Consider the following 26635-nt stretch of genomic DNA (forward strand, 5'->3'; position numbering starts at 1 on the left):
TTCAAATGCAATGTGTGCAGTAAGTGCCAGGCAGTGTTTCTGCACCCACTCACTTCACACCACAAATGCATTTCAAGCTTCTAGTCTGCGCCATTTACTGAGAAACACGTATCACTGAAGAGCTGTTTCGACATCACACATTAACACTGTTTGGTGTTGCTCTCTCTAAAGCACATTTCCACTAAACTCATGTGGATTTTTCTAAAGCTGTTCATCTGTGCAGATGTAGAAATATTAGAAATGAGAAAAATGTTCACACTGAGTGGTAATATCTAAAAAAACAAAAAAGAAAATGTACTTGAAATGCATCAGGTTAGTGGATCTCAAGTCTAAATGACTATTTCTGCTGATTTGGCAGGCTGATGAAATTAAGGTGGACTGCACAGTGATGTTGTAGTTTGTACTCTAATACCAGCCAGCTGCAGCCATGTTATCAGAAATATACTGTAGTAGTGTATGTACTGGCATATATCAAGAGACCAAGAAACAATGGTTCATAGAGAGAAGCAACCCAATTTAATAAGTTCTCCTTAAGTGGATTATAAGCTAATAATAAGTCCTTTCACTCACATTAATATTTTTTTGTTGTAGTTTTGTATCTTTTGCTTCTTTGTAGTTGTTTAAAAGTCAGTGTGTGGTTAGTTTTTGGCATTTTGCATGTATTTGAGAGGTGACTGTGTCACTTGACATATCCATGTAGTTCTATTTTTCTTAGTAAGTTTACATCGCTTTGTGACTATTTTTGTGCCATTTATTTTTGAATCTGAACCTCTGTTGATGTTTTGTGTAATTTCTTGATATTCATTTTGCAGCTCTTTGGTTTGTCATCATTCTGCTGGTGTTAGTTGCGTGTTATTCTGTTTTTCTGTTTTTTGTTAAGTTTTCGGATGACTCGATGTTCAACTGCAAATATAGAAAGATTTATTTGAACACTTCTTCACTTTTTAGTACACTTTGTCTTGACAATCGTATGGCTGAACAGTCAGGAGGAGGGGCACATTATAGTGCCTTGTAGTGCTTAAACTTGACAGTATAGATTGTACATGTGTTAAAGTCAAGCGTATAAAAATGTATTATGTATGCTGAATAACTGAAGTAGAAACAAAAGAAAACAAATTACACCAACACTCTTTGTGTTCATTGTCTTTGTTAAAGAAAACACCGGAGTGGACGGATCCCGAGCCTGAATAGGACTCAACCAAGTGAGCCGGATCTGCGGGGGTCGAATATACGTTACGTCGTCAGGCACTCGGAGCCATACTGGAGATTTAATTGATTGATTTAGAAACGAGTCCACACAGTCAAACAATATTTGTTGATTTGTTGAAGACGGGTGAAAAAGTGAGTGACGAGATGCTGTAAAAAGTGGAAAGTCCAAACATCTCCCACCCGACCACAATGGTTCGTCCCACCGCTGTCCTGTTGAGCGTGCGGACTGTTTTGACTGACACCGGAGAAACTGAACGAGTTTGACAAGTTACCGAGCGGTAAGTGGACAACTTTATTAAACACTCACACCTAGTTTTCTTTCATTTACCCTCCACTCGACTCATTAAAACCCCCGAATCTGTCGTCACCTCGCAGCTAAATCGTTGCCAACTCAGTGAGGCTCATTGACAGGTTGAATCGCTTCACATACTTTTCGTTACCGTTTAAACTCGTCGACAAACTGGAGAAAAGTCACGTTTCGAGAGATAAAACTGCTTCAATTTAAAACCTTTCGATTTAGAATGTGTGCTCATTTGGTACAAAAGCCTCAAAAGACAAACATAGAGTAGAAATGTGGAGTGAATGGGGTTTTCTGGTGTGTTGTGCAACTGCAGCATAGTGATCAGCAGCAGTCACAGGCTTTTGTTGTAACAAATGACAGAAATGTTAATAATAGGATCCTTTTTTAAGATTAGAAAAAAAAATGGGTTGAAAGTTTCCACTTCTTTGAAATCCACATATAAAACCTATAATTTGTCGAACCTCTGTTGAATGAAGGAGGAGAGGTTTGGAGTCCAATAACAGTGTAATTGTGTGCAGGTCACACATGCCTGGTTGTCTGGTTTTGTTTTCATGCAGATGTTTATGTATTGTTTGCCTTCACAATATCCTCTCCTCTGCCTTCATTGCCCTTGGTTTTCCTTCATCTTTCCATTTGACTTACTTTCTGTAACTCCACGTCCACATCAGGGCGCCAAACAGTCTCAAGTAAAATCTCAATGTACCATCGCAATGGTGGACAGGAAAAACTTCCTCTTTTAAAGGACACAACCTCCAGCAGAAGTAGGCTTTTGGGCTTCAGCAGTGGTTCATAACCCGGAGACTGGGAAGGTCACCACGGGCCGGGCCGGGCCGGGAAAATGCTCATCTCCAGAGACGGAGTCAAATGATTCGTGCATTAAAGAAGCACAACCCCCAACTACTGCACTACTTTGTTTACTTTGGGCGAGAACTGACAGATAACGCTTGTCTTTTGCCCTTATTCTCCTTTCTGTAGCTTTCCCAAGGAAGATTGTATCGCTGCTCTTATTTCCAAAGATTGGATGATGTATTAATGACGCTACGTCGAGTATTTTGGATTGTGTGGTCGTCCCAGGTCTGCGGTTCAGTCCTCTCTCGCTCTCTCTCTCTCTCTCTCTCTCTCTCTCTCTCTCTCTCTCTCCTCTCTGTCCGGTTGTTTTGGTTACTGGACAGGCGCTGGACCCTGTAGGGTCTGACCTCCTTGTTTACAGCTGTCACATTCAGTGCAGGGGCAACTGTGTGTGAAGCGATGAACGTGGCTGATCTGGGAACTGTTCCAAGATTATACTTGCAGAATATGAGTCAAAATCCATCTTAAGATTGATTCAGACAAGCTTCGTTTTAGTGGGTGACTTGGTTCATGGTGGCTTTTTACAAGCTTGTGACAAGGAGAAGTAGTTGCAAATTGTCTAAAATTCAAACATAATATTAACAAAACTTTATGAGACTTGTCTCAAGTTGTATCAATACAAGAGTTACTTCTTTCTTTTTCTTTTTTCAAATCGAGGTTGTACATTCTTGGTTGTTGAGGAACGGTTGTTGAAAGCTGTCAGGATGGAAACCACTGCACACCCTTCCCTTTTTCTTCTGCATCACCATCACATAACCGATATCTCTACTGTTTCTAGACCACACTGGGTTTTTTTTTGGGGGGGGGGGGATCTTTGCACTCCCACTTATTTCCTATTATCAAGCAAAAGTCTCGACTGAACTTGTTACCCAGCTTAAATTCACACTGAACTCACTTTATTTTCTGCTGTCTCCCGCAATTGTTTTCCAGTATATTTAATTTGGCAGACGTACAAATCAACTCTGACCTCTTCCGAGTCTGTTCGGACTGTTCTTCCTGCTGCCACTGCACTGTCCTCGGGCTGTTCTGTCTCAGAATGGAAGTAGTCACATTTACAACATACACATATGAATAAGGTCAACAGTCGAGCTAATTGCTTGCCGCCGTACGAGGAATGCCTTTGCAGTATTGATGAGTTGAACTCGCACGAGACGCGATAAGACTAAAAGGATTTCCATCATGCGAAATGTCGGGGAAAGTGTAACATGATCCCACCGTCATCAGCTAATGGGAAAAGTATGTTTGAGAGAAGGAAACAGGGTGTATGTGTGCAGAAGGTTGTCTTAACGGGGCCCGTAAACAGTCAACTTAAGAAAAAAAGTTTAAAGAAAGGATTAGAACGGAGGCCAGTTGAAGGACATTTTTGTTCCGTTCTGTCATTAAGTCAGTGTGTCACTGGCTGATAGTCAAATCTGCGCCCTGCCCTGTGCACGCTGCTTAGATCCACTTCCCCCAGGACCAAAACCAGAAACGCCCTCAAGCCCCACCATGAACATCCAAACTCTCTGTGCTGCACTCTGTGCAACTGTGTTGTTATTGTGTGTCGTTATCCAGGCGGTACGCGATGCACCAAGAACGCTGAACAAACACATTCAGCTCCAGTCTGTGATCTAGTGGAGGCTTTTATATTGTGCTCGTTCCTGTATTACTGATCGTGTTCTGGATGATCAACACTTCCCAACTCACAACAAAGAACTTGAAGCTCTGATTAATATTAGATTTAGCCTGTGCCTGCGGCATCAGAGACTTTCTATCATGTACACTATCGACTGCCAACTGCTAAAGAACATAAACATCTCCTTTACTCACAATATTCCCTTGAATGCATGGCTGCTAAAAGTGACATCACCACTTCTGCTGGGTGTTTGTGTAAACAGGAAGCAGGTCTGATGTTTGATGTTGGGCAACACCAATATTCACCGTGGTGTACCTGCTTCACATGGTCCTCCACCGGACTCAAACTCTGGATATTCTCACTGTGAGGCCACAGCAGTGGCAGTTAACTAAAGCAATTTAAAAATGCCTCCTTATTATAATTTTCTTGCGATTCCTGAACACATCATCTGATAACTCTATATCTTCACTCAGAAATCATGACAGATGATCTCTTCCAATATAATTTGAAAGTATTTAGTATGTTACACAATGATAAAAACTACATGATATACACATTTTCTACACTTTGATATTGGATAAATATCAGAAGTTAATGGCTGTAATGGTGGTAAATACCCCCCAAAAAGTACATTGTTGGATGTATGTCTTGTACAATAAGGAATATTGTTGTTTTTCAATTTGCATTTAAGTCATTGACTCTCAGTTATCAGAGACTTTATAGACACTATTGTAAACATGAGATGGTTTCACGATGTATGATACTCAGTAGAAATGACATCTGTCTGTCTGTTCCGTTATAGAATCTGAAGCATAACGTATACAGCTGTTGTGGATCAACTCTCTAGTGACCTGTGATGCCCAGAGCAGAGTTTACTGCTGTGGTTTATGTTTTATACACACTCTGCTTTGCTCTTTCCAAGCGGACCAGGCATTTGTCAGTGTGCAACAAGCCACATCTCGATTTCTGTCTCTAAATTCTCACCTCATGCTTAATTATATGCGAGAAAGTCGGGCTTCAAAGCAACAGGATGTGTGAGAAACGTCTCTAATGTGGGCACATTTTAGTCCGAGGGCCACAAAATGCTCTCAAACACACAAAGGGACCGACTGACTTCCCCAGAGTCCCTCATCTGACACTACGGTGGTGACAATGCGTCATTCTTCCTCTGCGTATGAATATTCATTTCAGTGACATTGTGCCGTCTGACTCTGACCACAGCCTGCATCACAGGCTGGACCACAATGGAGCTCTCATCAAGCCTGAGCTGGAGGACGTGATCCCTCCACCAAACTGAGCCTCATGACTCCCTGACCGACCAAGTGAAACCATACAATGCAAGTTGAATAAAGATCACCATGACTAAAGGAGATCAGAGCTTTTAATTAAAGGGTGAAGCTCAGATTAACTCCCCTAAAAGAGCACGGCAAAGACTTAAAGCAATAACCAAGAGCCCACAGCGCTCCGGCGTCCAATTAAACCAACCCCAAAACATCCTGCTATTGACTGCTTAGTCATATATGAAGCTGTAAATCCGTGTGGCTTAAAGTGAACTGCTGTCAGTGTGAAGTGGAACTGAAGACAGGAAGTGTTTTACGCGGCTGTCATGCAGACAGCGCTTGAGGTTTCTTCCCAGGAAGAAGGCGCTAATCACAACAAGCAGAAACACGACAGGAGCGTTCAAATTCCAAAGGCCGTCGGCTGGCGTTTCCCCGGTCGGCTCCGGCGCCGCCCCCCCTTCTGACTGATCCCGCCCCTCTGCCTCAGGTGGAGCGCCATGGTGGGAGCGGAGAGCAGGCCTGGGCAGGTGAGGGCGTGATCCCTCTGCTGCCGGTCGACGGCGAAGGCAGACTTCCAACCCTTTAGCCAGCGGAGACGAAGAATGGCCCGGAACGTTAACTTCGACCTGAACCACCCTCTGATGGAGGCCGGACTGGAGTGAGTGTGTCTCTCCGTCTCGCCGTCTCGCCGTCTCTCCGTCTTCTTCTCTTGTTTTGCTCTGGACCGACTCAAGCTGTCAGCCAAGGGATACAGATGACTTAACGTGACGGCCGTGGCAGTGGGAGGACAGGACTGGACAGGAAGACAGACCATAATGAACACTATCCATGGGCTTTCTTGTTTCGTGCTTTTCCTTCTATTTCATGGGTGTTGCTGCTAGCTAACTTTAGGCTGGTTGGGTGGGACACGTGTTGAATGTCTGTGTGTGCTTTCTTTTTTTCCCACTTCCTTTACTATCTGTGCATAAGTAAGTCAAGGGGAACGGAGCTGGCTGTTTCTGTTTCTGCTTCACTAAGATACAGTCAATCAATCAATCAATCAATCAAATTGTATTTGTATAGCCCTTTACAATAACCCAGTGGTACCCAAAGTGCTTTACAACAAAGCTATAAAAACAATACATTAAGAAATAAATAGAAGAATAATACATAAAAACAATAAATAAAACACAGGTGCTGACTGGTGGAGGAGTGACGGTGCTGCAGGTTGGTGAAGCTCCAGAGATTCATAAAAACAGAGCATACAGAATAAATACTCTGCCCTAGACAGAGTTAAAAGCCAATCTAAAAAAGCGAGTTTTCAGCTTTGATTTAAAAAGGCCTAGATCAGTGGTGGTGTGAATGTCGGGGGGCCGTTTGTTCCTCAGTCTGGGAGCAGCGACACCCCACTGTTTATATCTCCACCTTGGAACGTCTAGAAGAAGCTGAGCTGACGAACCAGAGTCCTGCCAGGGTCACTAGAGTTAACATATCAGACAAGAGGGACCCAGGCCAGTGATGGCATTAAAAACAAACAACAGTCAGTCGTCTCCACTTACAGCACATCTACCGTCCACTGTCATGCTGCTCTTGTGGGACGCAGAGGGTCAGTGTGTCTCCTGTCTCTGTGCCTGTCCTTTTACTCCGTCCGTCCTTTTACTCCGTCCGCCAGGAGCCCGGTGGATGAGGAGGGTGTTCACGACTCGTTCAGCCAGCTGATAGCAGAGCAGAGTGGGACCGGAGGACGGTCTGATGCCTACGAGCTGCAGCGGCTGCAGAGGGAGCTGGACGAGGAGGACCGAGGTACTGTCTGTGGTGGCTTTGGACCAAACCTTAATATCTCTTCATATGTGGCACGGAGTTGGCTTATTCAGAGTTTATTGTTTTGTCTAATAATAACTTTCAGTTAACAATCCTGGCCGAGCCCAATATTTTACAATTTTCACTATTCTTTTCTGAATAAGCGTTGGTATATTGTAATAATTTATCGATACTACTTCTTTTATTGGTACTTCTGATTCGTTCCAGATTTTTTTTAGTCCGTGTGTGTGTGTGTGCTGTCCCTGTGATGGACCTCCCTATGGAGGACGCCTGTGACTAATGGGGATGAATGAATAGATTGATTTAGGAAGGGATGTCGTCAAAACAGGGCTGAAGATTAATATAAAATACTTCCTGTTCATACAGTATTCGAATTCCATTTTCACAATTTTGTGACATTGAAGCTTAATGCTATAACCGTTTATACTGACTCTCACACAGTATCTTGTGTTTTTCAATGTGACATTCCAGTTTGTTCTTTTTGGGAAAAAAATAGCAGGAGGCTATAGAACAGGGGTGTCAAACATGCGGCCCGGGGGCCAGAAGCGGCCCGCCACAGGGTCTAATCCGGCCCGCCATGTGATTTAAAAAACTTTTTTTTGAAGTATAAATATGAAAACTGACAGAGGCTGATCTAAAAACACAAGATTGGCAAAAATGACATTCAAAACCCTCGGTCAGAATTTATTAATGCATCTGTGGAGGTCACATAACGCAACACCTTTCACAATAAAGGTGTCCAATTTATGTGAAGTGATACGTTAGACAGGTAAACTAAAGAAATATTTCCAGATGATGACAAATTGTTTTAATCCTGAATAAAAATATGATATCCAGATACAGATATTGTGTTTTTGTTGTTGTTTTTTTGCAAATATAATAATATCTAATTTACTTTAAAATGTACATTTCAGAATAGACTGGCAAATTCTTGCAGTTACAAAAGAATCAAAAGAAGGAAAGACTTTGACATTTATCCATATCTGCAGTTTGATATGTTATGTTTGACTTGTTTGGCCCCCCAGAGGTCAGATCAGGGTGGATGTGGCCCCTCAACTAAAATGAGTTTGACACCCCTGCTATAGAACATAACAAATTAAGAAAAGCAAAGGGGATCTAAATACCTCCTGAATGCTTTGTATATTTAAGTTGTTTCCTTCTGTCCTCTCGTTTCCCCCGAATTCAGGAGTTAAGGAAAACTGGCGTCCTCCGCTAAAACACTCAGTCTATTTGTTGTCTGCGTTTGCTTACGGTTTACTCAAAATGGGGTTTGTGTCACTCTGAACCGCTGCAGACTGTTTGGTACGTCGTTTGTCACGTTTTTGTTTTTTTTGTTTTTCCCCTCAGATGAGGTGCCCTACCTGTCCAGTCCTCCACGTGTGCGAAGAGGACGGAGACGGGCAGAGGGGGACAGGGACAGGGACGATCACGAGACACAAACGGACCCTCTGGTGGGGGAACAGTGGTCTTCAGCCACGTTGAAGATCCTGTCCTCCATGCCCAGTCGCACCATCGGTGAGTCCTGCAGTACACACACAGCATCCAGGAGACGGTCCAAGACACACGCAAACTTTGCTTTTCTGGGAATTTAAACATTTAGGTGAATTTCTAAATATTCTTAAACCTTTGATCTGATTTTGACATCATGTTTCTTTTACCTTTTTTTTTTTTTTAACTTCAGATAAGCCTATGGGTACACAGTGCATACACTGCTCTCCTATTACACATAATCCTTCTGTTAATGTAGTCTTTTGTGAAAAATTCAGTTTCCAGTTCACACAGTGTACCTTACTCAGTATTGAAGGTTGGACAAATAAGAAAAGGCAAAAAGATGATTAGTGTACTATGTCCTTGGGCGTGTGTGAGTGGGTCCGTGTGAGAGCTGAATGTGTGTGTGAATGTTTAGGTTATTCTGTATATATGGTGTGTCTGCTGAGATGAATGCAATGCTGAATGTGAGAATGGCTGCCTGTGTTTATTGAATGTCTACTGTGTGTTTTTAGCTAGACCGCAATTTCGTTGTGCAATTTTATTGTACAATGACAACAAAAGCTTCTAATTCTAATTCTAATTCTAATAGTTTTTATCCTGTTTCTGAACATCCTTGATTTTTGATTTTTGATTTTTTTTCTCCCAAGGCCGCAACAGGGGGGCGATTCTCTCACAGTACTACAACCGGACCATGCAACTCCGGAGACGCAAGCAGAGCCGCCCGTCCATCCAGGACATCTCCCGCTCTGCCAGACCAAGCATCCGGGGCTACGGCATGGAGGGCGACAGTACGGACGCAGACGGCACGGAACGTGAGGACGACTCACTCTCTTCCCCACGCGCTGACGTGACAAACGGGTGATTTGAGTGGCGCTCGCGGTGTCTTCCAGTGAGCAAGAGGGAACGCCTGGTGAACAACCTGCAGAACCTGTCGGCGGGAGACCGGGTGAGGATGCTGCGAGGGATGCCGCTCAGTGTGGCTGAGAAACACGACCTCCGGTAAAGACGCCCACTTTCCTTCTTTATTTGTCTTTAACATCGGTTTGTCGGTCTGAAATTTTCCCCTTTTGTTTTTGTTCACAGGACGTTGACATTACAAAAGGAGAAACGCACCGATTCTGGCAGCAAACTGCACTGCTGCAGTCGGGTCAAATATTACATCATCATCGTGAGTCTCTCGCACCACCAGACCTGACCACAAATCAAAGTCAATACAACTAAAGCCTCCTTCAAGAAGTTTTTTTTTCCTTCTTCTTCCATTTATGTTCCTAAAATGCATAACTTGGTTTACAAAAACTCCCAACATTTTTCCACAATAAAAACGGTTATTGCCTCCTGGAGAAGTACTCGCTTGTAGACAGAACTAGAGATGAGGTGTCCTCCATGTTTTGTATCAGAGGTTGATGGAAACCTTTTTATCATTGTGGCAACATAGCGGTGAAGCGTGAGCAGACATCCTCTCCGTACCAGAAGCACCGTTAAACCCGTCTCACTGTCCCAGAATGCACCGCGAGAGATGCAGATCGCCGCCTCCGGGTTACGTTGTGTTTACAGACGGTTGAATATTCTGTGATTAGCCACATGTTTGGTTTGACAGCTCCAACAATAATATGCAACTCGCATCGCAACTCGTGTTTTAAAGCCAATTAGGTCAAAAAGAACCAGCCACAGCGCTTTTAATGACGGGAAATATGATCGTTATCATAGTGAGGTACTAAATTAGGATTTTTCAGGCAAAGGTGACATTATGATGGCATTTTTCAGAAAAACATTTGTTTTTTTATGACAATAACAATAAAAGTTTTGTTATGGGACTGTAATACAAGGAAAGGTGGGTGATTAATATCAGTGGGAAAACAAAGGGAACATTTCTATAGCTTGGATTTGTGTTAATTCTACTTCACACCATTAGTTTGAATATTAAAAAAAATGTAGTTTGTTTTTTATTTGAACAATAAGCAAGTTAATATGCCAGCCACATAAAACAGCTCATTACGATACAATAATAAATCTTGTCGGCCTGAGAAGTCATGACAGCACCATCTCAGATGTTTGTTTGCTAAAGTGCATCACATAATTAATAAAGTGCAGGACTGAGATGACACATTGCTCACATGTTGGTGTTGCTGCACGTCGCCCCGTTTCATTTTGTTTAGTTTTAGGGAATTGTGCAATGACCCATTCCTCTTGTTCAACACATACAGATGTCTGTGTGCCAACAGTCTTACATTGTAAGGATTTCCACACATGATAAAACCAGTGTATTAGAAGAATTGTGTAAACACAATGGAAAAGTTACATTTGAAATCTAATTCAAACTGTGAAACCTCCACAGTACATTTTTTATTTATATGTATGCATATCATTTCTTTTCAATGCCATAATGATGTAGATCAGTGTTTTTCAACCTTTTTTGAGCCAAGGCACACTTTTCTTTGGAAAAATCTGGAGGCACAGCACCACCCGAAAATGTTAAAATGTGAAACTCTGTATCCTATATTAACAATATAAAGTCATTCTCATCAAAGCTTTATCAACAGGAATCAAATAAATACAGAAAAAAAGTATTTCCCAATGTCTTTTTTTAATAGTGACTCCCTCAGTGTGAAACCTGGACCTGATGGATGAAGAGCTGAGATCCTGGTTCACATTCTTCCTTTTCAAAAACTTCTCCATCACTGTCACTGACACAGTACTTTGATACAAGATGGTAGCAGGAGGTGGAGATTAACCACACTGACGTCTGTCAGTTTCGATTTCAACGGCAAAGTTCTGTGCTGCCCTTTCGTGGCGAAGAGTATTTATACATGATTACTCTTCAACACACTGCGGCTGTGAGAGCAAATGTTTTTTTTAGAAAAAAATGTGAAATTGGATAATTTCCCACGGCTCACCTGACTAGATCTCGCGGAAACACCAGTGTGCCGCGGCACAGTGGTTGAAAAACACTGATGCAGATGATATATTATCATTTTAGCTCATAAGTCATGAGAAGATGGTCGATAGATAGAAGTGTGACCTGCTGCTCTGTTTGCTCCCAGGCTCTGCGGCAGAGTTGGTACAGCTGGTTGTCCTTCCTGCACTCCCTCCAGCTGTGGCAGGTGCCGCTCAAGAGAGTGGGCGGGCGCTTCGGCAGCGGCGTCCTCTCCTACTTCGTCTTCCTCAGGACTCTGCTCTTCTTCAACCTCTTCCTGTTCCTGGTCACGGGCGCGTTCATGGTGCTGCCCCAGGCGGTGCACCCTCCGGACGTGTCCGCGGCGAGACGCTCCTTCTCTGGGCTGGAGCTGCTCACTGGGGCGGTGAGACGCGCTTCACCAACACATTAGATCTGTGTGACGAGTGAGAGACGGCCCCGCCCTTTCCACTGCAACAATTAAAGCTCCATCCCACTTAAAGCGCATCTGTATGTATTCATTTAGCCGCATAATTCAGCGGTGTTGCTGCGTTGATGTCCAGTGCGTGCGGGATTTCACACAAAGTCTCTCTCACGCTGATGTTTGGTTCAAACGCCAAAGAGCAATCTTTCATAACTTCCACAGTAATGCTGTGTGTTCGGTTAAAAAAAAACACTTATGGAAATACATTTTGAAGATTCTCTACTGCTGATTGCTCATAATCCCTGAACAAAATGTGCAGCAGAAGCAGAAATAGAAGAAAATGTGATTCGCTCCTTATTTAAGTTTGAAAAAAAAAATTATTGTCGCAGATGCATATCAAAAATATTGGGAAGGAATCGTCACACAGGGATGACATCACAGAATGCAGGATGACTGGTTAAAGTCGTATTTGTGAGTCACAACCCAACCGAATGTCGTCTGGAGGGTTTTTTCCCAGCTGGTCACAGTCTTTTTTAATTGCTTGTATGTTCAATTAATGCACAGATGACCAAATGAATACACAAAGTGGAAACTCAACGTCTCTGTTTGATGTTTGTTTTTGTTCCTCAGGGCCGTTTCTCGGACTCGGTGATGTACTACGGATACTACTGTAACTACACCCTGCGTAGGAGCTGCAGCGGCGACGGTGACGTCCTGAACGTTTCTGTACGGAACTCCAGCGGGGAGCGGGAGTGCAGCTCGGAGCGTCTCTCTTACAACATGCCGCTGGCGTACTTCTTCACCATCGGCGTGGCCTCCTTCATCACGTGCATCATACTCGTGTACAGGTACGGCGGCGGGAGCGTCTCCGGGCTGGCTCCGCCCCCGTCGTCCGTGACCGTTAACCTCAATGTCGCCTCTCGTCAGCATGTCCAAGTCCTTTGGCCAGAGCTTCAGAATCGACAAATCTCACAGCATCCTGACCATGAAGGTCTTCTGCTCCTGGGACTTCAAGGTGGTCAAGAAAACGTCCGTCAAGCTCATGTGTGAGAATATCTGCACGCAGCTTAAGGTACACACACTCATTAAATCCCTCCCTCTGTCTTTGCCGTCACGTGATCGGCAGAAAGGAATGCGATGACTCGCTGCATTCTTCTTCCTCTTTGTCGCTCTCGAAAACATTTCTCCCCTCACCTTGGGTCTGCGCTTCAGGAGCTGCTGGCCGAGGTGAATCACAAGCATCGCAAAAACACTGCGTGTCAGAAGTTGTGGAGGCTGACGGTCCACGGCCTGGCCTGGACAATCTGCATAGTGAGCACCACCGCCTGCGTGGTCAGCATCTACTACTTCTCTGGCTACATGCACCAGGTAGGTGGGGGGGGGGCCCACAACTTTTTAAGTGCTCAGGCCTGTAATTGATCGCGGTGTCGCCGCCGTCTAGGACCCGTTGCTGAACGACGTCAGCCTGCTGGCTCTGCCTGTGGTGGTGTCCGTCATCAACCTGCTGCTGCCGGGCCTCTTCAACCTGGCGGCCTGGATGGAGGAATACAACTCGCCTTCCGTGCGCACGTATGTCGCCATCAGCAGGTACGAGAAAACTGTTGGAACCCCAGCAGTACCCCGTCCACCCGGAAACCGCTAAGCACAACATGCTGGATGGAACCAAACCACACAATACCTCCTGCTTTTATAAATACATTCTGCACTATAATAAAAACCTTAACTCGTGTCAGCAATGAGTCCATCCCCTTGTTGTTGACACTGTTTTTCAATAGTTTCTGACGGATTGAAAGGTTTTAAACAAATTGTGCAATCTAAACACTTGATTTGGGTTTGTGCTGGCGAGTCGACATTATCGGGTGACATTGAACTAATGAAAACTCCACTGGAGAGAAATGCTGCATTTGGTTCTTAACATTTCGTCTTGTGCGTTGAAGGAACCTGATGCTGAAGGTGAGCGTGCTCGGCGTCCTCTGCTACCACTGGCTGGGCCGAGTCGCCGTCCAGCCCGACGGCAGCGAGGTAAAGCCACATGCGCTCGTAGCGTCAGTGAAGTGTTCTAACGTGGCGGCTCGGCTTTTGACCCCGCGGTTGGTTTGGTCTGCCCTCAAAGTGCTGGGAGAGTTTTGTCGGCCAGGAGCTGTACCGCTTCCTTCTCATGGACTTCATCTTCACTTTGATGGACACCTTGTTCGGAGAGTTCCTGTGGCGGTGGGTCACTCGGCGCCGAGTCGCGCAGCCGCGTAGCTCGTCGTTCACCGCGCGGAGTGATGTCGTTTTGTTGCGTCTGCAGGTTTTTTTCCGAGAAGGTGCTGAAGAGGAGGAGGAGGCCGGTGTTCGACATCGCCAGAAACGTCCTGGAGCTCATCTACGGGCAGACGTTGGCCTGGTGGGAGCCTCGCTCGGAAAGGATCGCAGTCCCGATCGCCGTGACGCCTCATCCAGAGTTATTTTGTTGTTTTTCAGGCTGGGCGTTCTCTTCGCACCGCTCTTACCTGCTGTACAGGTCCTCAAACTCCTCCTGCTCTTCTACATTAAGCAGGTACCGAAAGCAGTTACTCAAAGAAAATACATGCAAAGTATCATTTTATTTTATAGCAGGGTTTTTTTTTTTTACATACAGTATATAATCACACCCAGACCCTTCAAACAACTTCAGCTTTTCAGGCTGCCTGTTCTTTTTTATTTTTTTTAAACAGACACAAAGTAATGATTATCTTGATAACGACTTTCACATTTAATACACTTTTGTTCTGTTCTCGATATTTTCTCATTGTTTAAAATATTTGACTTTCCCCCACGTGCCACTAGAGGGAGCTAGTGCACCACAATAAAAAAAAAAAAAATCAAAACATTGCAAAATGCAAATGACCTGTCTTGAAATGTTGACTCATTCTTGTGACCAAGAATAGAAAGCGATCCGCTTATTTTCCCCTGAATGTCACATTTCCATGTTCTGTTTGTGTGCTGACAGAGCAGCGTGTTGATGAACTGCCAGGCCCCCAGGAGGCCGTACAGGGTCAGCCAGATGACCACCATCTTCATCACCCTCCTCTGCTTCCCGTCGTTCCTCGGCGCCTCCGTCTGCGTCACCTACACCATGTGGAGGTAGTTCCTCACACCTCCTGCGCCGTCGCAGCAGGCGAGACAAAAAAAACCCCCGGCAAATACTGTTCAACAAAATGTCAAGAATTTACTTTTCGTTTGAAATTATAAAAGCAGCTGTGGCATTTTAATCTTTTCTGCTCTTTGTCGTACACCATGTGTTAGACTAATATTAATAGACGCTGTCAAAGTTCTGATTACAGCAAATTAGAACAAATCCGCTTGTAGTGGACAGTTTGTAGTGTGATTTTTTTTTTTTTAAACAACCACAGAGCTTGTATTTATAATGACGTGAAACAAGTAAAGAGGTGACTGGTGTCTGGTGCGGAGAAGAGGAAGGTTTACTTTGATGAGTTTCTCTTTAAATGAGTAACTTGTTGGGTTCATTGTGTGTCTTCATTTGTCATACAAGTCAAACCCAGGGTCGCCAATAAAGTCACCTTGAACCTTGAGCCTATCGATGTGTCGCAGAAGCTCCCAAGTGACTCGTGGTGTCATGTTATGCCTCTGACGTCACACACGCTCTCGCCGCTCTCTGTTCCCAGCATCGCTCCGTCCTCGTCCTGCGGTCCCTTCCGGGGGCTCAAAACCATGTTCCAGGCCGGGAAACTCTGGGTGGAGAAACTGGAACAACATAATCCCAACCTGTCGGTGCTGGCCAGGGCTCACGCCTACCTGGTGGAAAACCCTTTCTTCCTGTTCGTGGGAGCCGGCGTCTTCCTGTAAGGACGGCCCCTCAACCTCTTGGTGACCCTCTCCTGCAGTTCTCTGTGCAGTTTTACTCCTGATTAATGACCCTTCATACCTTGTAATCTACTTTACCACCCTTGAAATCACACCGACAATACGTTTTAACCTTTTGCTCCTCGTGCTTAAATCCAGAAAGTTTATCTGCTTCATATTTGCATTCATTTACCAAACAAACAGATTTACAAGTACTTTTTAATACTTAATTGTTTGTTGTTAAACAGGTTATGTTTGCTCAGGCAATTAAATAAGAAAGTAAGACTTTTACTTGATTATTTTTTTTTACAACGGTACTTTTACTTGTAATCAATAAAAATATAAGTAGTGTAACGGTAGTTGTACTTGACTGCCAATGAAATACTCTTGGGACCTGCTACCTAATCCTCATTTTAATCCTTATTTTCAAATGAATGAAGTCTAGTTTTCCCTCATGATGGTTTGGTTTGAGTTGCCATGGTGACGTAAAGCCCGTCGGTCAGCGTGCAGTCAGGTTTCTATGTCCTCCAGTACAGAAGAAGACACACACACACACACACACACACACACACACACACACACACACACACACACACACACACACGCTGCTGCATCATGGCCTCATCAGAACGTGTCGTATCCTCGGTGAGCCAGAAAGGGATCCGGTTGTTCTCAGTCTCGCTCTGGTTCTTTTCAGGGTGGTCATTTACTTCCACAGTCAGGTGGTGGACGGTCAGCGGAAGATCATCACGTTGCTGCAGGAGCAGATTCAAAATGTGAGACTGGTTTTCACTATAATCTTCAACTCGTGTCAAAGTGAAGTTTTCTGTGTCCAAATGACGAATATCAGAAACGCCATGTCGATGGATTTTATATTGAGAAGTGGAACATATTTAGCTTTATCACATCACTGCTTCCTGTTTGTTATATTCTGCAATTCGCATCAAGTTTTTAGCATTTTGTTCCACTTTGGTCCAGAGAACTGAAAACAATTTAACACGTCTTATACCTCATTTGCTCCAGTGACTTTCATGGGAGGTCCTGAAGCCTTCTTGGTTTTTCAGGGTTATAAAAAATGTTTATGTCTTAAAATGGGATGAGTCAGCATTTAATTGATTGTTACACAAAACTACTAAGTTTCCACGTTTACATTAAAAGTCTCTCATTTATTTAAAAATAATTTTTAAAAGCTATTTAAAAGTGTCTGAAATATACACAAAGGAAAGCTTGGAGAGTCAGTAGAAAAAGCCCTGAAAAAAATGGCGGCGTGTGAGATTAAAGAGAAAGATGACCAGTCAAAAATGTAAAAAAAAGAAAAGAAAAGAGAATTACATAGAACAAATTAATAAAATTAGAGCTGGATGCATCTTTTGTGGTGGAAAAACAGTGTAAGCTTCCTCAGATGTTTGAAGGTGATGCTGACATATTTTGCACGTTCATCAATGTGTTGTTTTTTTGTTTTTTGTTTTGTTTTCCCTACTTGTCTTTCTCAGGAGGGTGAGGATAAAAAGTTCCTGATCACTCGACTCCAGTTGATTCACGAGCAGAAACGCACTCCAGCCCGGAGGCTCGTCAGTCAGGTGGGTCTTGGTCCAGCTCTGGCCTCTCGGCCTGCAGCTTCTCCTCCTCCTCCTCCTCCTCCTCCTCCTCCTCCTCACTCCCACCGCTTCTCCTCTCCAGGACTCTGCGTGTTGAGAGAGGCCGATCTCCAGCAGACGAACCTCCTCGTCTCGCCGAGCTGCACTGACATTTAGAGGAATCCTGAACCGGAACTGGAAATTAAAAACTGGACGTAAAGACGGACCCGCCATGTTTATGGGGCATCAGCAGACGGAGCTGCCTTGTTTGTCGGTGAACCTCTGGAGGCCGAAGTGAAGCCGCACACTTTGACTAGTGACTGTTTTAGCTGTGTGACGGAAGACGGAGGGAAACGACGAATCCGATCACAGGAAACTCCTGCGTTGTGATGTGTTTAGGAGCTGTACAGCACACAACAAAGAAATATTCAGAACCAGATTTGGCTCTGTTGTAGAAGCACTTTCATACCGACTGTGAACAAATAGTTTTTATCCTCTTTTCTTGAGCAACATTTTTTTTCAATGTTTTAGTATGTATGCTGTAGGTGACATTTTAATTCTGTGGGTATATCTGTATGCCGTAAATGACTCCTTTTTTAAAAACGTTTTATTCCGTGAGTAAATTGTGTTTTATCTTAAAAACAAAAAAGCATGTGTTTTTAATAACGCTCCGATAAAGTTTGCGTTTGACTGCAACAGGAGGTTGTGAACTTTTGGTAAATCGTTTCCTCTGTGGGCTCAGACTTCACTCAACCCAGTCGGTGAATAGATGGACCAAATAAAGCCATTAGCCACGGCCTGAAGAACAAAGTAATAATCTTTTTATTAGTAAATATTACCCATTAAATTATTTTTTTACAAAAAAGAGAAAAAGCAGCATATTTGGTGGAGGGCAGGGCAGGAGCAGCAGCTGGGCAGACGTGTGACTGTGGTTTGTTTGAGTGGACAGAAGAGGGCGCCATCAAATTCAAACCCCCAACTCTCCAGGCGGTTACTGACGTCATCACCTCGCCTGCACACGCGCCTTGTGCAAGTTCACATCACTGCAGCTTTTCAGGATAATATCAGCTCTGCATATTTAATGTGGAACTCCTGCGGTCCCGTACATATATCGTGTTTAAACAGCTCAAACTCTCCAGTTTGATTGTACTTGATTCTTCAGGTCTCTCGGGGCACACAACAAGTCTCATCAAAGTCCCCCCCCCCATCCCCCCCATCCCTCGGCCTTCCATGACGCCTTCAGCTCCTCGTGCGCGGCTCTGCCGTCAGTTCCCGTTGTTGAGCATGCCCAGCAGCTTCCGGGGGTCCATCCCCTGCTGCTGGGCCATCTTCTGAACGTCGAAGCCCACGTGCTTGAGGAACTGGATGACGCTCATCTCCTGCCCCGTGGCCTGGTCCCGGACGGTGGGGCAGGAGGGGTTGCAGTGCGGCCAGGGGCAGCTGTCCACCAGGTGCAGCGGGCAGCCCCGGGCCCTCTGCTGGCCGTGGGTCCGGCTGCCGTTGGCGCGGAGGCTGTGGTGGAGGCTGCGGTCCCAGCAGTGGAGCGCTCTGGGCAGCGACGTGCCCTTCACCTGGATGTCCGTCCAGTATCTGCAGGGGAGGAAGGACGATCAAACGTCACACAGATATTCACCCTGTTGTACATAGATCACATTCAGATCGAAATTATATTACAAACCACTATTAAAAAAAAAAACATCAAGCATAATCCTACTATGGGATTTCTTTACATCAACGAGGACATAATTGTTGTTTTTTGAAAAGATGCTAAATTATGGAAATTCACATATTACAGGGGTATTATCCAACTTTTCATCACTTCCACATGGTCTCATTGGTCCAAGTAAGTTGTATTCAAAGTTTATCGCCCCAAATTCATATTTTCCTTGATTTTTCCCCATTATAAGATTGGATCCTAGGAGCTGCATTCAGAATCTGCTGTGTCTGTGTGAGCTGGACTGGCTCCACCCACACATGCCCATCTTGGGAAGAGGAGGAAGTACTTCCTCTCATGGTGCCATGTGCCAGAGCAGAGCTGCCTGATTGTGGGTCAAAGGGGGAGGAGCCTACCTTGATAGTGATTGGCTAAACCCCTGATGACACTATATAGGGTTTGATTTCTGATTGGCTGGTTGGAGCAACACACTTTTTAAAACCTGGAACAAGCCAGGGAGAGAGAGGACACACTTTCTTCACTTCTGGGGCGTCAGTCCAGGTATGGGGACGATTACTAGTACTCACGTTCTGGTAATGAGTTCATGAGAGAGACACGCCGGAGCAAACATCGCCCTGCCGATCAAAACAGAGCACAGTTGGTAAAAATGCCACCGTGTGTGCGTGAGTGCGCGAGTGCGTGAGACTCACGGTACGTCCTGCAGCGTGCTCCTCAGCTCCTGGCCCAGGTGCTGGATGTACCTCCACTGGCCCTCGTGCACGGGCTGTCCGGTCAGGTGGACGTTGTCCACCGTCAGCTGGGCCTCGTCGAAGAGCCACTGCACCACGAACACGGGGCCTGCGGAGCGGCGGGCGCGGAGCACAGGTCAGGGGGGGGGGCGGACGTGGCACACAGTCGGGTCTCCCCGGGATCTGCCGTGACTCACTCTTTAACGTGGGGAAGACTTTATAGCCAAAGAAACACTTCCATTCTTCACCCGCGTGAGCCTGCCTGCAGCCTTCTGGCACCACCGTCCCCCAGTACCTGCACACAGAGGACCAGCGCTGCTGAACGTCTGTCTCCCGTACCCTCGCCGACCCGCCCGTCCTCCGCCCGCCTCACCCGATGCCTCGCTTTATGGCCTCGGTGGGGGCGCAGCTGATGGTGTCCAGGCAGTCCGTGTATTTGTACTGCTTGTTATCCAGGAACCATCCCGAGTCGGCCAGGCCCCGGACCTGCACCCCCCTGTGGCCCCGGGACCGCAGCTGAGAGGCCACGTGGTCCACGTTCAGCAGGACGCCTGTGCCGCCGGCGCTGCGGGAGAGGAGAGGCGGATCAGAGAGAGCGGCCGGGTGGGGGAAACACACACACACACACACACACTGACCTGCTGCCCGCCAGGAGCAGAACCTTGGCACCGTCCAGACCTCTGGTCAGCAGCTCGTTCACCACCTCCTTAATGATCAGAGAGCCCATGAAGGCATAATCACCTGGAAACATCAACATGTCTTTATTCAACACGGAGGAGAGGAAGACGGAGGAGGAGCGCCGAGCAGCAACACCACTTCTCATGTTGGTGCGGTGACGAAGAGCTCGGGGCCTCACAGCGGGGTGCCACCGGTTGTAGAGTCTGGGCTTTACAGACTTTTCTGTGTGCAGTTTGCATGTTCTCCTTGAGCGTGCATCATTTCCTCCGGCAGTCCAAAAACTCCTCCAGTCTCATAGACGCCTGCTTCCCCTCCGACGGACTGCTGACCCTCACTGTCAATTCTGCTCCTCACTTTCAAACCCCAGTTTAGCTCCTTTGTGCCTCACCGAACTGATTTGGTCGGAAAAACACGATCAAACGCTCAAATAGTCCCAGTTAGGATAAATGTGCTTCCCAGTTTCACCATCAGAACAGGAAGTCCGCTCTGAATGAGCTCACCGAGCGTACAAGCAATTAGGGGCTAAAAATATCAACCTAACTTTAAATATCAAAAGTGGTTGTTTTTTTTACATTTATGAGATCTGATTTCTTATTAAACCCACAGTGACGACGATCCCATGTTGGTTTACAACATCGAACCTCACAAATGACAAAAGCTGTCCACATTACAGTCATGAAGTTGTGCTGAACTTTACAATGTGTAACTGTACTCGAGCTTAAGTACATATGTTTCCCACAATGTCAATCACTCCACGTGTAGCTGAGTAACTTCAACAGTATTTGTACATGGGTCTACAAATTTCTAGTTCACTTTACTCTTATGCCTGTTTATAACATGAACTGATGAACAATTGGATTAAATTGAAATGCGGGCTGAAAGCAACAGTGTAACTCAGACTCAGTGTACACTCCAGCAAACTGTATTATATATGGTAACACATATATTGTGTATCTATTGTGCACGGCAAAGCCACAGAATACTGAAGCGAGACTTCCTCATACCAACAGCTTTGACAGCAACTTGTATGAATGCAGTCGATTCTTCAAGAACATTTACTGAAGTGTTCAATTTATTATTCATCTTTTTGAAGTATAAATCGCTTTTTAGTATTTTGTGCCTTTTGGGCATCGAGTACTGGGAACCTATATTTTATCCATCAATGGGTTTTTCACAGATTCTCATATCTGATGTTATCTATGTGGGGGAGAAAAACAGGCACTACGATAGAAATATCTTTTAGATGATTGTTAAATAGCTCGGGCCGTGTGTCGTCTGGTGTTTCCGTACTGTTTTCTGTCTTTGGGGCGGCTCCACTCCACACGTCACTGGAGCAGTACGGGATGAACCTGCGGGAAGCACAAACCACAACAGTGTCACCACAAACACATCAGATGCTGTAACGGAAGCGCTTCGATGTTACTGACAGACGTGACGACTTAAAATATGGAAAACTGTCAGAAGAATCCAGGAAGTCTTCATGACACGACACATTCTGATGCAAATTCACTGATCAATGAATAATCCTCACGTGTCAGCTGGAGATACAAACATCAATTTGTCTGTAAAATGTAAATCACCTTTTACAATATCTCACATTTACTTCAACCGATTCACACGTTCAGCCACAATGCAGAGTTTGTGACAGCAAAACGAAAGGTCAAGAGAACGTCTTACACCATGTTGGCGTTCCACCAGTGAGGGTTTTCCTCCGGCTGTGGCGACAAAATGCCCGTTCCTGTGAACAGATGAGGATTGATGATCTGGGAAGCAGCTTCTCAATGTAAAGTCAAAACAAAATGAGAAAGATGGGACTTTTTGCTGTGCATCTTATTGAAATTCACAAACCTTGGAGGCTGCTGTGTGTTCTGACGCGTGTGGATTAGTGTGTTTATATTGTACGGCATGTTTTCCCTCTGTGGCGAATAAGTCATTAAGTCTCCCTGCTTTGGTCAGCAGTTACACGCCGGCACTAAAGTGCTTTGCTGCTGCTGCAGTGGCCACCGGTGTAAAGTATACGCAGGGAAAGAGAGCCATAAACAAACAAGGGGTTCCCTGATGGCTGCAGGCGGAGAAGCAAAGACTCTGACTTCTTAAGATTAATGCAAACGCAGCTAAAGAGGAAACACAAACACTTCTATGAATCTCTTTCATTCAGAGGACTTTTTTTTTTTTTTTTTTTTTGCCGACTGAGGAAAGTGAAAGCTCTATGGGGGTGTGCAAAGTTTTTGCAAAATCTGCACAAACTGAGAAAGACTTTCATGCGTGTGTGTGTGTGTGTGTGTGTGTGTGTGTGTGTGTGTGTGTGTGTGTGTGTGTGTGTGTGTGTGTGTGTGTGTGTGTGTGTGTGTGTAGTCTGGTGCATATTCCGTGCGATCTGTACCTGTTCTGGTTTGTGGCCACTTGGTGGAGCTCATGAGTCTCCTCATGGTCTCATACCTGCTGTCACAGGTCTGTCTGTTGAAGCAGTACCATCCACCTGAGCAACACACACACACACACACACACACACACACACACACACACACACACACACACACACACACACACACACACACACACACACACACACACACACACACACACACACACACACACACTTGTGAGTAGGTTGCATAAGAGCTGTGTGTGTGTGTGTGTGTGTGTGTGTGTGTGTGTGTGTGTGTGTGTGTGTGTGTGTGTGTGTGTGTGTGTGTGTGTGTGTGTGTGCCAGGGTTAATTGACAGATTCACCCTCACCTTCCAAGAACAGCAGCCACCTCCTGCTGCCTTTAGACTCCTTGATGTAGTACCTGCGGGAGAGACACAGTCAACCTGTGTGTTTGTTTGTGTGTGTGTGTGTGTGTGTGTGTGTGTGTGTGTGTGTGTGTGTGTGTGTGTGTGTGTGTGTGTGTGTGTGTGTGTGTGTGTGTGTGTGTGTGTGTGTGTGTGTGTGTGTGTGTGTGTGTGTGTGTGTGTGTGTATTTAGTGGCCGATGCATTAAAGCACAAGCTCTTCACTGTGGATGGCCACCTTTGATGCCGACATGAAAGATCTGGCTCCGATCAAACCACTAAACTTTCTCTGCAGGATCCTGGAGAGGCTTTCATAGTGCTAATCAGTTATTTTTTTCTTTCTACAGACGTGTAGGAGAAACTCGCCATCCGGGCAGCACTTCAGAGACCTGACAGCTTGGGTGGCATATGGAAAAAAATCCTCCTCTTTCACAGACACAACACTGTTTTTATGCAAATGCTAATTCATGTCTTTGGTTTATGATAATTGGACAATAGCAGCACTGGGACTTAACTGATATTAATCATTGCACTGTGATTTTTAAACAGTGTGATGAAAACCCCCATACCCCCTCTCCCTAAACGATCAGTAATGATTATAAATAGTAGCTTCACGGCAGCTTTTCATGGTTTACAAGCCAACAAAAATGGTATTATATTAAAATGTCATGCACCGAACCAAACGTTTCTCTCTGTTGTCAGTTCCCTCCCCATCTTTCTCTCACTCTGAGTTGAATGTTTGCATGTGGACACATTTATACTATAAAAGCAGGTGTGCGCCTGTGGAAATATGTTTCCTTTTATCGTATCGCTGAATTACTTTGACTAACATGTCGTATTAATAAAGGTGTTGTACAAAAGAAGATTGATTAATAGCACGCTCCTCGGATGTTCTTCCACTGCTAAAACTCAGCAGAGTGCTTGTAATTTGATACCAGCCTCATCGCCTTAGCTGCTGTGTAACAAACTGCTGGCCTGTGCTGCAAAACCATGTCCGAATGGATCCTTCACTCCAGGCTGACGTTGTAAGGATGACGCTTAAACACGTTGTTAGACATTTATGAACCTGCAACAGCTGAACAACATAAAAGTTACAACAACAACAACAACAACAACAACAACAACAACAACAACAACAACAACAACAACAACGTGTTGCTCCATAAAGGTGCACCAAGGCTTTGTGTGTGAAGAGGTTTAGTTTGGATCCCATCCGATGCTGTAAATGTGTTTTACAACAAGACGTAGTGATCAGGGAATAAAAGCGCCTATCGCGCACTGTCTCGCTCCCTCGCAGTAGTGCGGGCGCGCGCACCGATCCGGCCCTTGGATAGATACACCCGGAGGGACTGAGGATGAAAACCTTTATGGGTCTCGTGACTTACCCCGCAGGTGACCCGTCATTGCAAGTCACAGATACATTCTTCAGAAAGTGTAGCTTCATGTCCTGGTCCAGCTTTTGCGCAGAGCACGGGTAGAGCGACTGCGCCAAGTTCTTGATCTGAACCATGAAATTGTCCATGTTTCCCTCCACCGCCGTGAAGTCTAACGGGAAGCTCTCCGCCCCCTCGACCCGCTCCCTGTACGCCGGAGGTTGGAGCTGCTGCGCCCGGCGGGCCTGCGGCCGGCCACCGCCGCCGCGCACTCTGCGCGCTTCCAGCGGTACGCTCATGTGGATGAAGAGCAGCAGCAGGCAGGAGCGCAGCGCGGAAAGTCCGGCGGAGTTTCTCAGCACACGGCGGCTCCACATATTGGATCTTTGCAGGAAACGTCACTCAAACGTGCGCAATATAACGTGATAAAGCACCGCGCATCCTAAGAGGAGACGCAGCGATGGAGAGTTCTTTGAGAGCGCGCGGACACTTCCAGGAAACGACCTCTCACGCAAGGTGTGCTGGACAGACGCAGGTTATTTGACCCCATGGTACCTTCAGGGGTCAAACGCTGCCTTTAGAGTGACCCACTCACCCCCCCAAACACCTGTGCGATCCCAGATCACGTCGTCAACTTGTGAGCATGGCATCCGGTGAAAGCGTCATTACGCGCGCACTACGCACAAAGTTTGACTGGCGAATTGTTGCCTCTCGGTTCACGTCCTCACGAGCTGCGGTCTGCACGAAGAGGGCCTTTATTTGATGTCCCCCGCCCCCATCCTCCTCCCCCCTGCCCCCCGTGCCTCACTCCCGCGGGCCAATCCTTATTATCCTTGGCTGATGCTCCTCGCGGGGCGTCGGTCTCACACCAGTAGCGTGGGGAAGCCTGGCACGCCCCCTCAGTCCGGCTCTTTTGATGTCGAGTCGTCACGTGACGGTGCCTTTTTAAGTTTGAAGTGGTCGTGCGTGTGCGTGAGGAAAAGTCGCGGCTGGTTGGGGATCTCGCCGCAGAGTCACAGAAAGTCGCACAGAAACAAACTCGTGCAGTCAAGTTTTGAAAGTGTACTTTTACTTTATGCTGCTGCTGCTTGAAAATCATCGGAATGTTTTAAATCATGACTGTGGCACGTGCAGGCAGGGTTATGGCCATGTACGCATCCGACTATAGTTGTAGGGGCTGTTTGTGAGTTTTACGCACAGTGATTTAAATCCTGCTTGGATTTGAAAACACGTTTATTTTGATGTGTTTTGTCCTCTCTAGTGGAGAAAGAGAGCTGAAGAGCTGCAGAACACACTCCTGCACTCTTTTCTTGTAAAAAAAAAAGTTACTTTGGTATTTTTCTTCTTCACCTTCAAATACTGACATTATATCCGAATTGGTAAAATCACCTTAGAGTATTTCATAATTCTATAAAATTCACAAAATTTGCTGATAAACACCTATAGTTGGAAGTTAAGCACTAGAAAACACAAACTTCAAATTTAAATTACCACAACAAACTCAACATTTAGTATGGTATAGATCAACATAATTTGTATCTTCAGTTTATCGGTCGTTTTCACTGGAGTCCAAAGTAATTCCATTACAAAAATCTTCTCTGAACATGTGCATCATTTTGACGTCATATTTTTGGCCATTTCTATGAATGAATGAGTTGATAAACTACTAACTTTAACTGCAAATTTCTGTTTTGTCAAATTCGTTTTGCTATTTTTTTCAGAACGTGATTTAGTGACTCCACCTGCTTGATTTGATCTGATCTGATCTGATTTGATTTGATTTGATTTGATTTGATTTGATTTGATTTGATTTGATTACCCACCTTGAGCCAGTTAAATGATGAACTGAGCTCAACAACCTATTGCCCATTGGATCATCACAGTTTTCCTACAGATAAAGTCAATATTTCTCTTGTTGTTCTCTTTATTATAGACTAATCGTCACAGTTCATGTGGGACAAGGTATTTACTATTTTTAAAGAAGTGTTACGTTTGACTTCGATCCGATCTTAAGAACAACTTTCTTTTCTTACATTGACACATTTTTTTTCTTATCTTTGTAACTTTGACTCACTACTTTTAATCAATATTGTCTAAAAAAACAAAATCCACCAGAACCATCATCATCATCATCATCTTCT

At 45.2% G+C, this 26635-nt stretch overlaps 2 protein-coding genes across 2 annotated transcripts; one reads left to right on the top strand and one right to left on the bottom strand.

The window, feature by feature from the left end:
* Positions 1 to 1420: 1420 nt before the first annotated feature.
* tmc6b (transmembrane channel-like 6b) lies at positions 1421 to 17916 on the top strand. The gene is made up of 21 exons (XM_080521022.1): positions 1421 to 1487; positions 5742 to 5912; positions 6906 to 7036; positions 8402 to 8569; positions 9193 to 9357; positions 9436 to 9544; positions 9629 to 9713; positions 11587 to 11844; positions 12493 to 12710; positions 12790 to 12934; positions 13075 to 13230; positions 13304 to 13449; positions 13800 to 13884; positions 13976 to 14073; positions 14156 to 14251; positions 14329 to 14404; positions 14837 to 14970; positions 15513 to 15689; positions 16388 to 16466; positions 17184 to 17270; positions 17371 to 17916. The coding sequence occupies exons 2-21, from the start codon at positions 5857 to 5859 to the stop codon at positions 17383 to 17385; spliced, it is 2484 nt and encodes an 827-aa protein (XP_080377148.1). The 5' UTR covers positions 1421 to 1487; positions 5742 to 5856; the 3' UTR covers positions 17386 to 17916.
* Positions 17917 to 17988: 72 nt separating this feature from the next.
* On the bottom strand, positions 17989 to 25138 carry notum1b (notum, palmitoleoyl-protein carboxylesterase b). The gene is made up of 11 exons (XM_080521023.1): positions 24507 to 25138; positions 23087 to 23139; positions 22732 to 22827; positions 22026 to 22086; positions 21639 to 21697; positions 20309 to 20411; positions 20044 to 20235; positions 19868 to 19965; positions 19632 to 19779; positions 19509 to 19556; positions 17989 to 18857 (listed from the first exon to the last, which is right to left on the bottom strand). Exons 1-11 carry the CDS (start codon positions 24869 to 24871, stop codon positions 18533 to 18535), a joined length of 1548 nt encoding a protein of 515 aa, XP_080377149.1. The 5' UTR covers positions 24872 to 25138; the 3' UTR covers positions 17989 to 18532.
* Positions 25139 to 26635: the final 1497 nt, after the last annotated feature.

The sequence above is a fragment of the Blennius ocellaris genome (assembly GCF_963422515.1).
Source record: "Blennius ocellaris genome assembly, chromosome: 3".
NCBI lineage: Eukaryota > Metazoa > Chordata > Actinopteri > Blenniiformes > Blenniidae > Blennius > Blennius ocellaris.

Coding starts and splice junctions, on each gene's coding strand:
- tmc6b (XM_080521022.1), top strand. CDS start 5,857: ATGGCCCGGAACGTTAACTTCGACCTGAACCACCCTCTGATGGAGGCC. Junction 11,845..12,492: donor TGGAGCTGCTCACTGGGGCG/GTGAGACGCGCT, acceptor TTTGTTCCTCAG/GGCCGTTTCTCGGACTCGGT. Junction 13,450..13,799: donor ACGTATGTCGCCATCAGCAG/GTACGAGAAAAC, acceptor TGTGCGTTGAAG/GAACCTGATGCTGAAGGTGA.
- notum1b (XM_080521023.1), bottom strand. CDS start 24,871: ATGTGGAGCCGCCGTGTGCTGAGAAACTCCGCCGGACTTTCCGCGCTG. Junction 20,236..20,308: donor CTGCTCCTGGCGGGCAGCAG/GTCAGTGTGTGT, acceptor CCTCTCCCGCAG/CGCCGGCGGCACAGGCGTCC. Junction 19,780..19,867: donor AGTCTTCCCCACGTTAAAGA/GTGAGTCACGGC, acceptor GCCGCTCCGCAG/GCCCCGTGTTCGTGGTGCAG.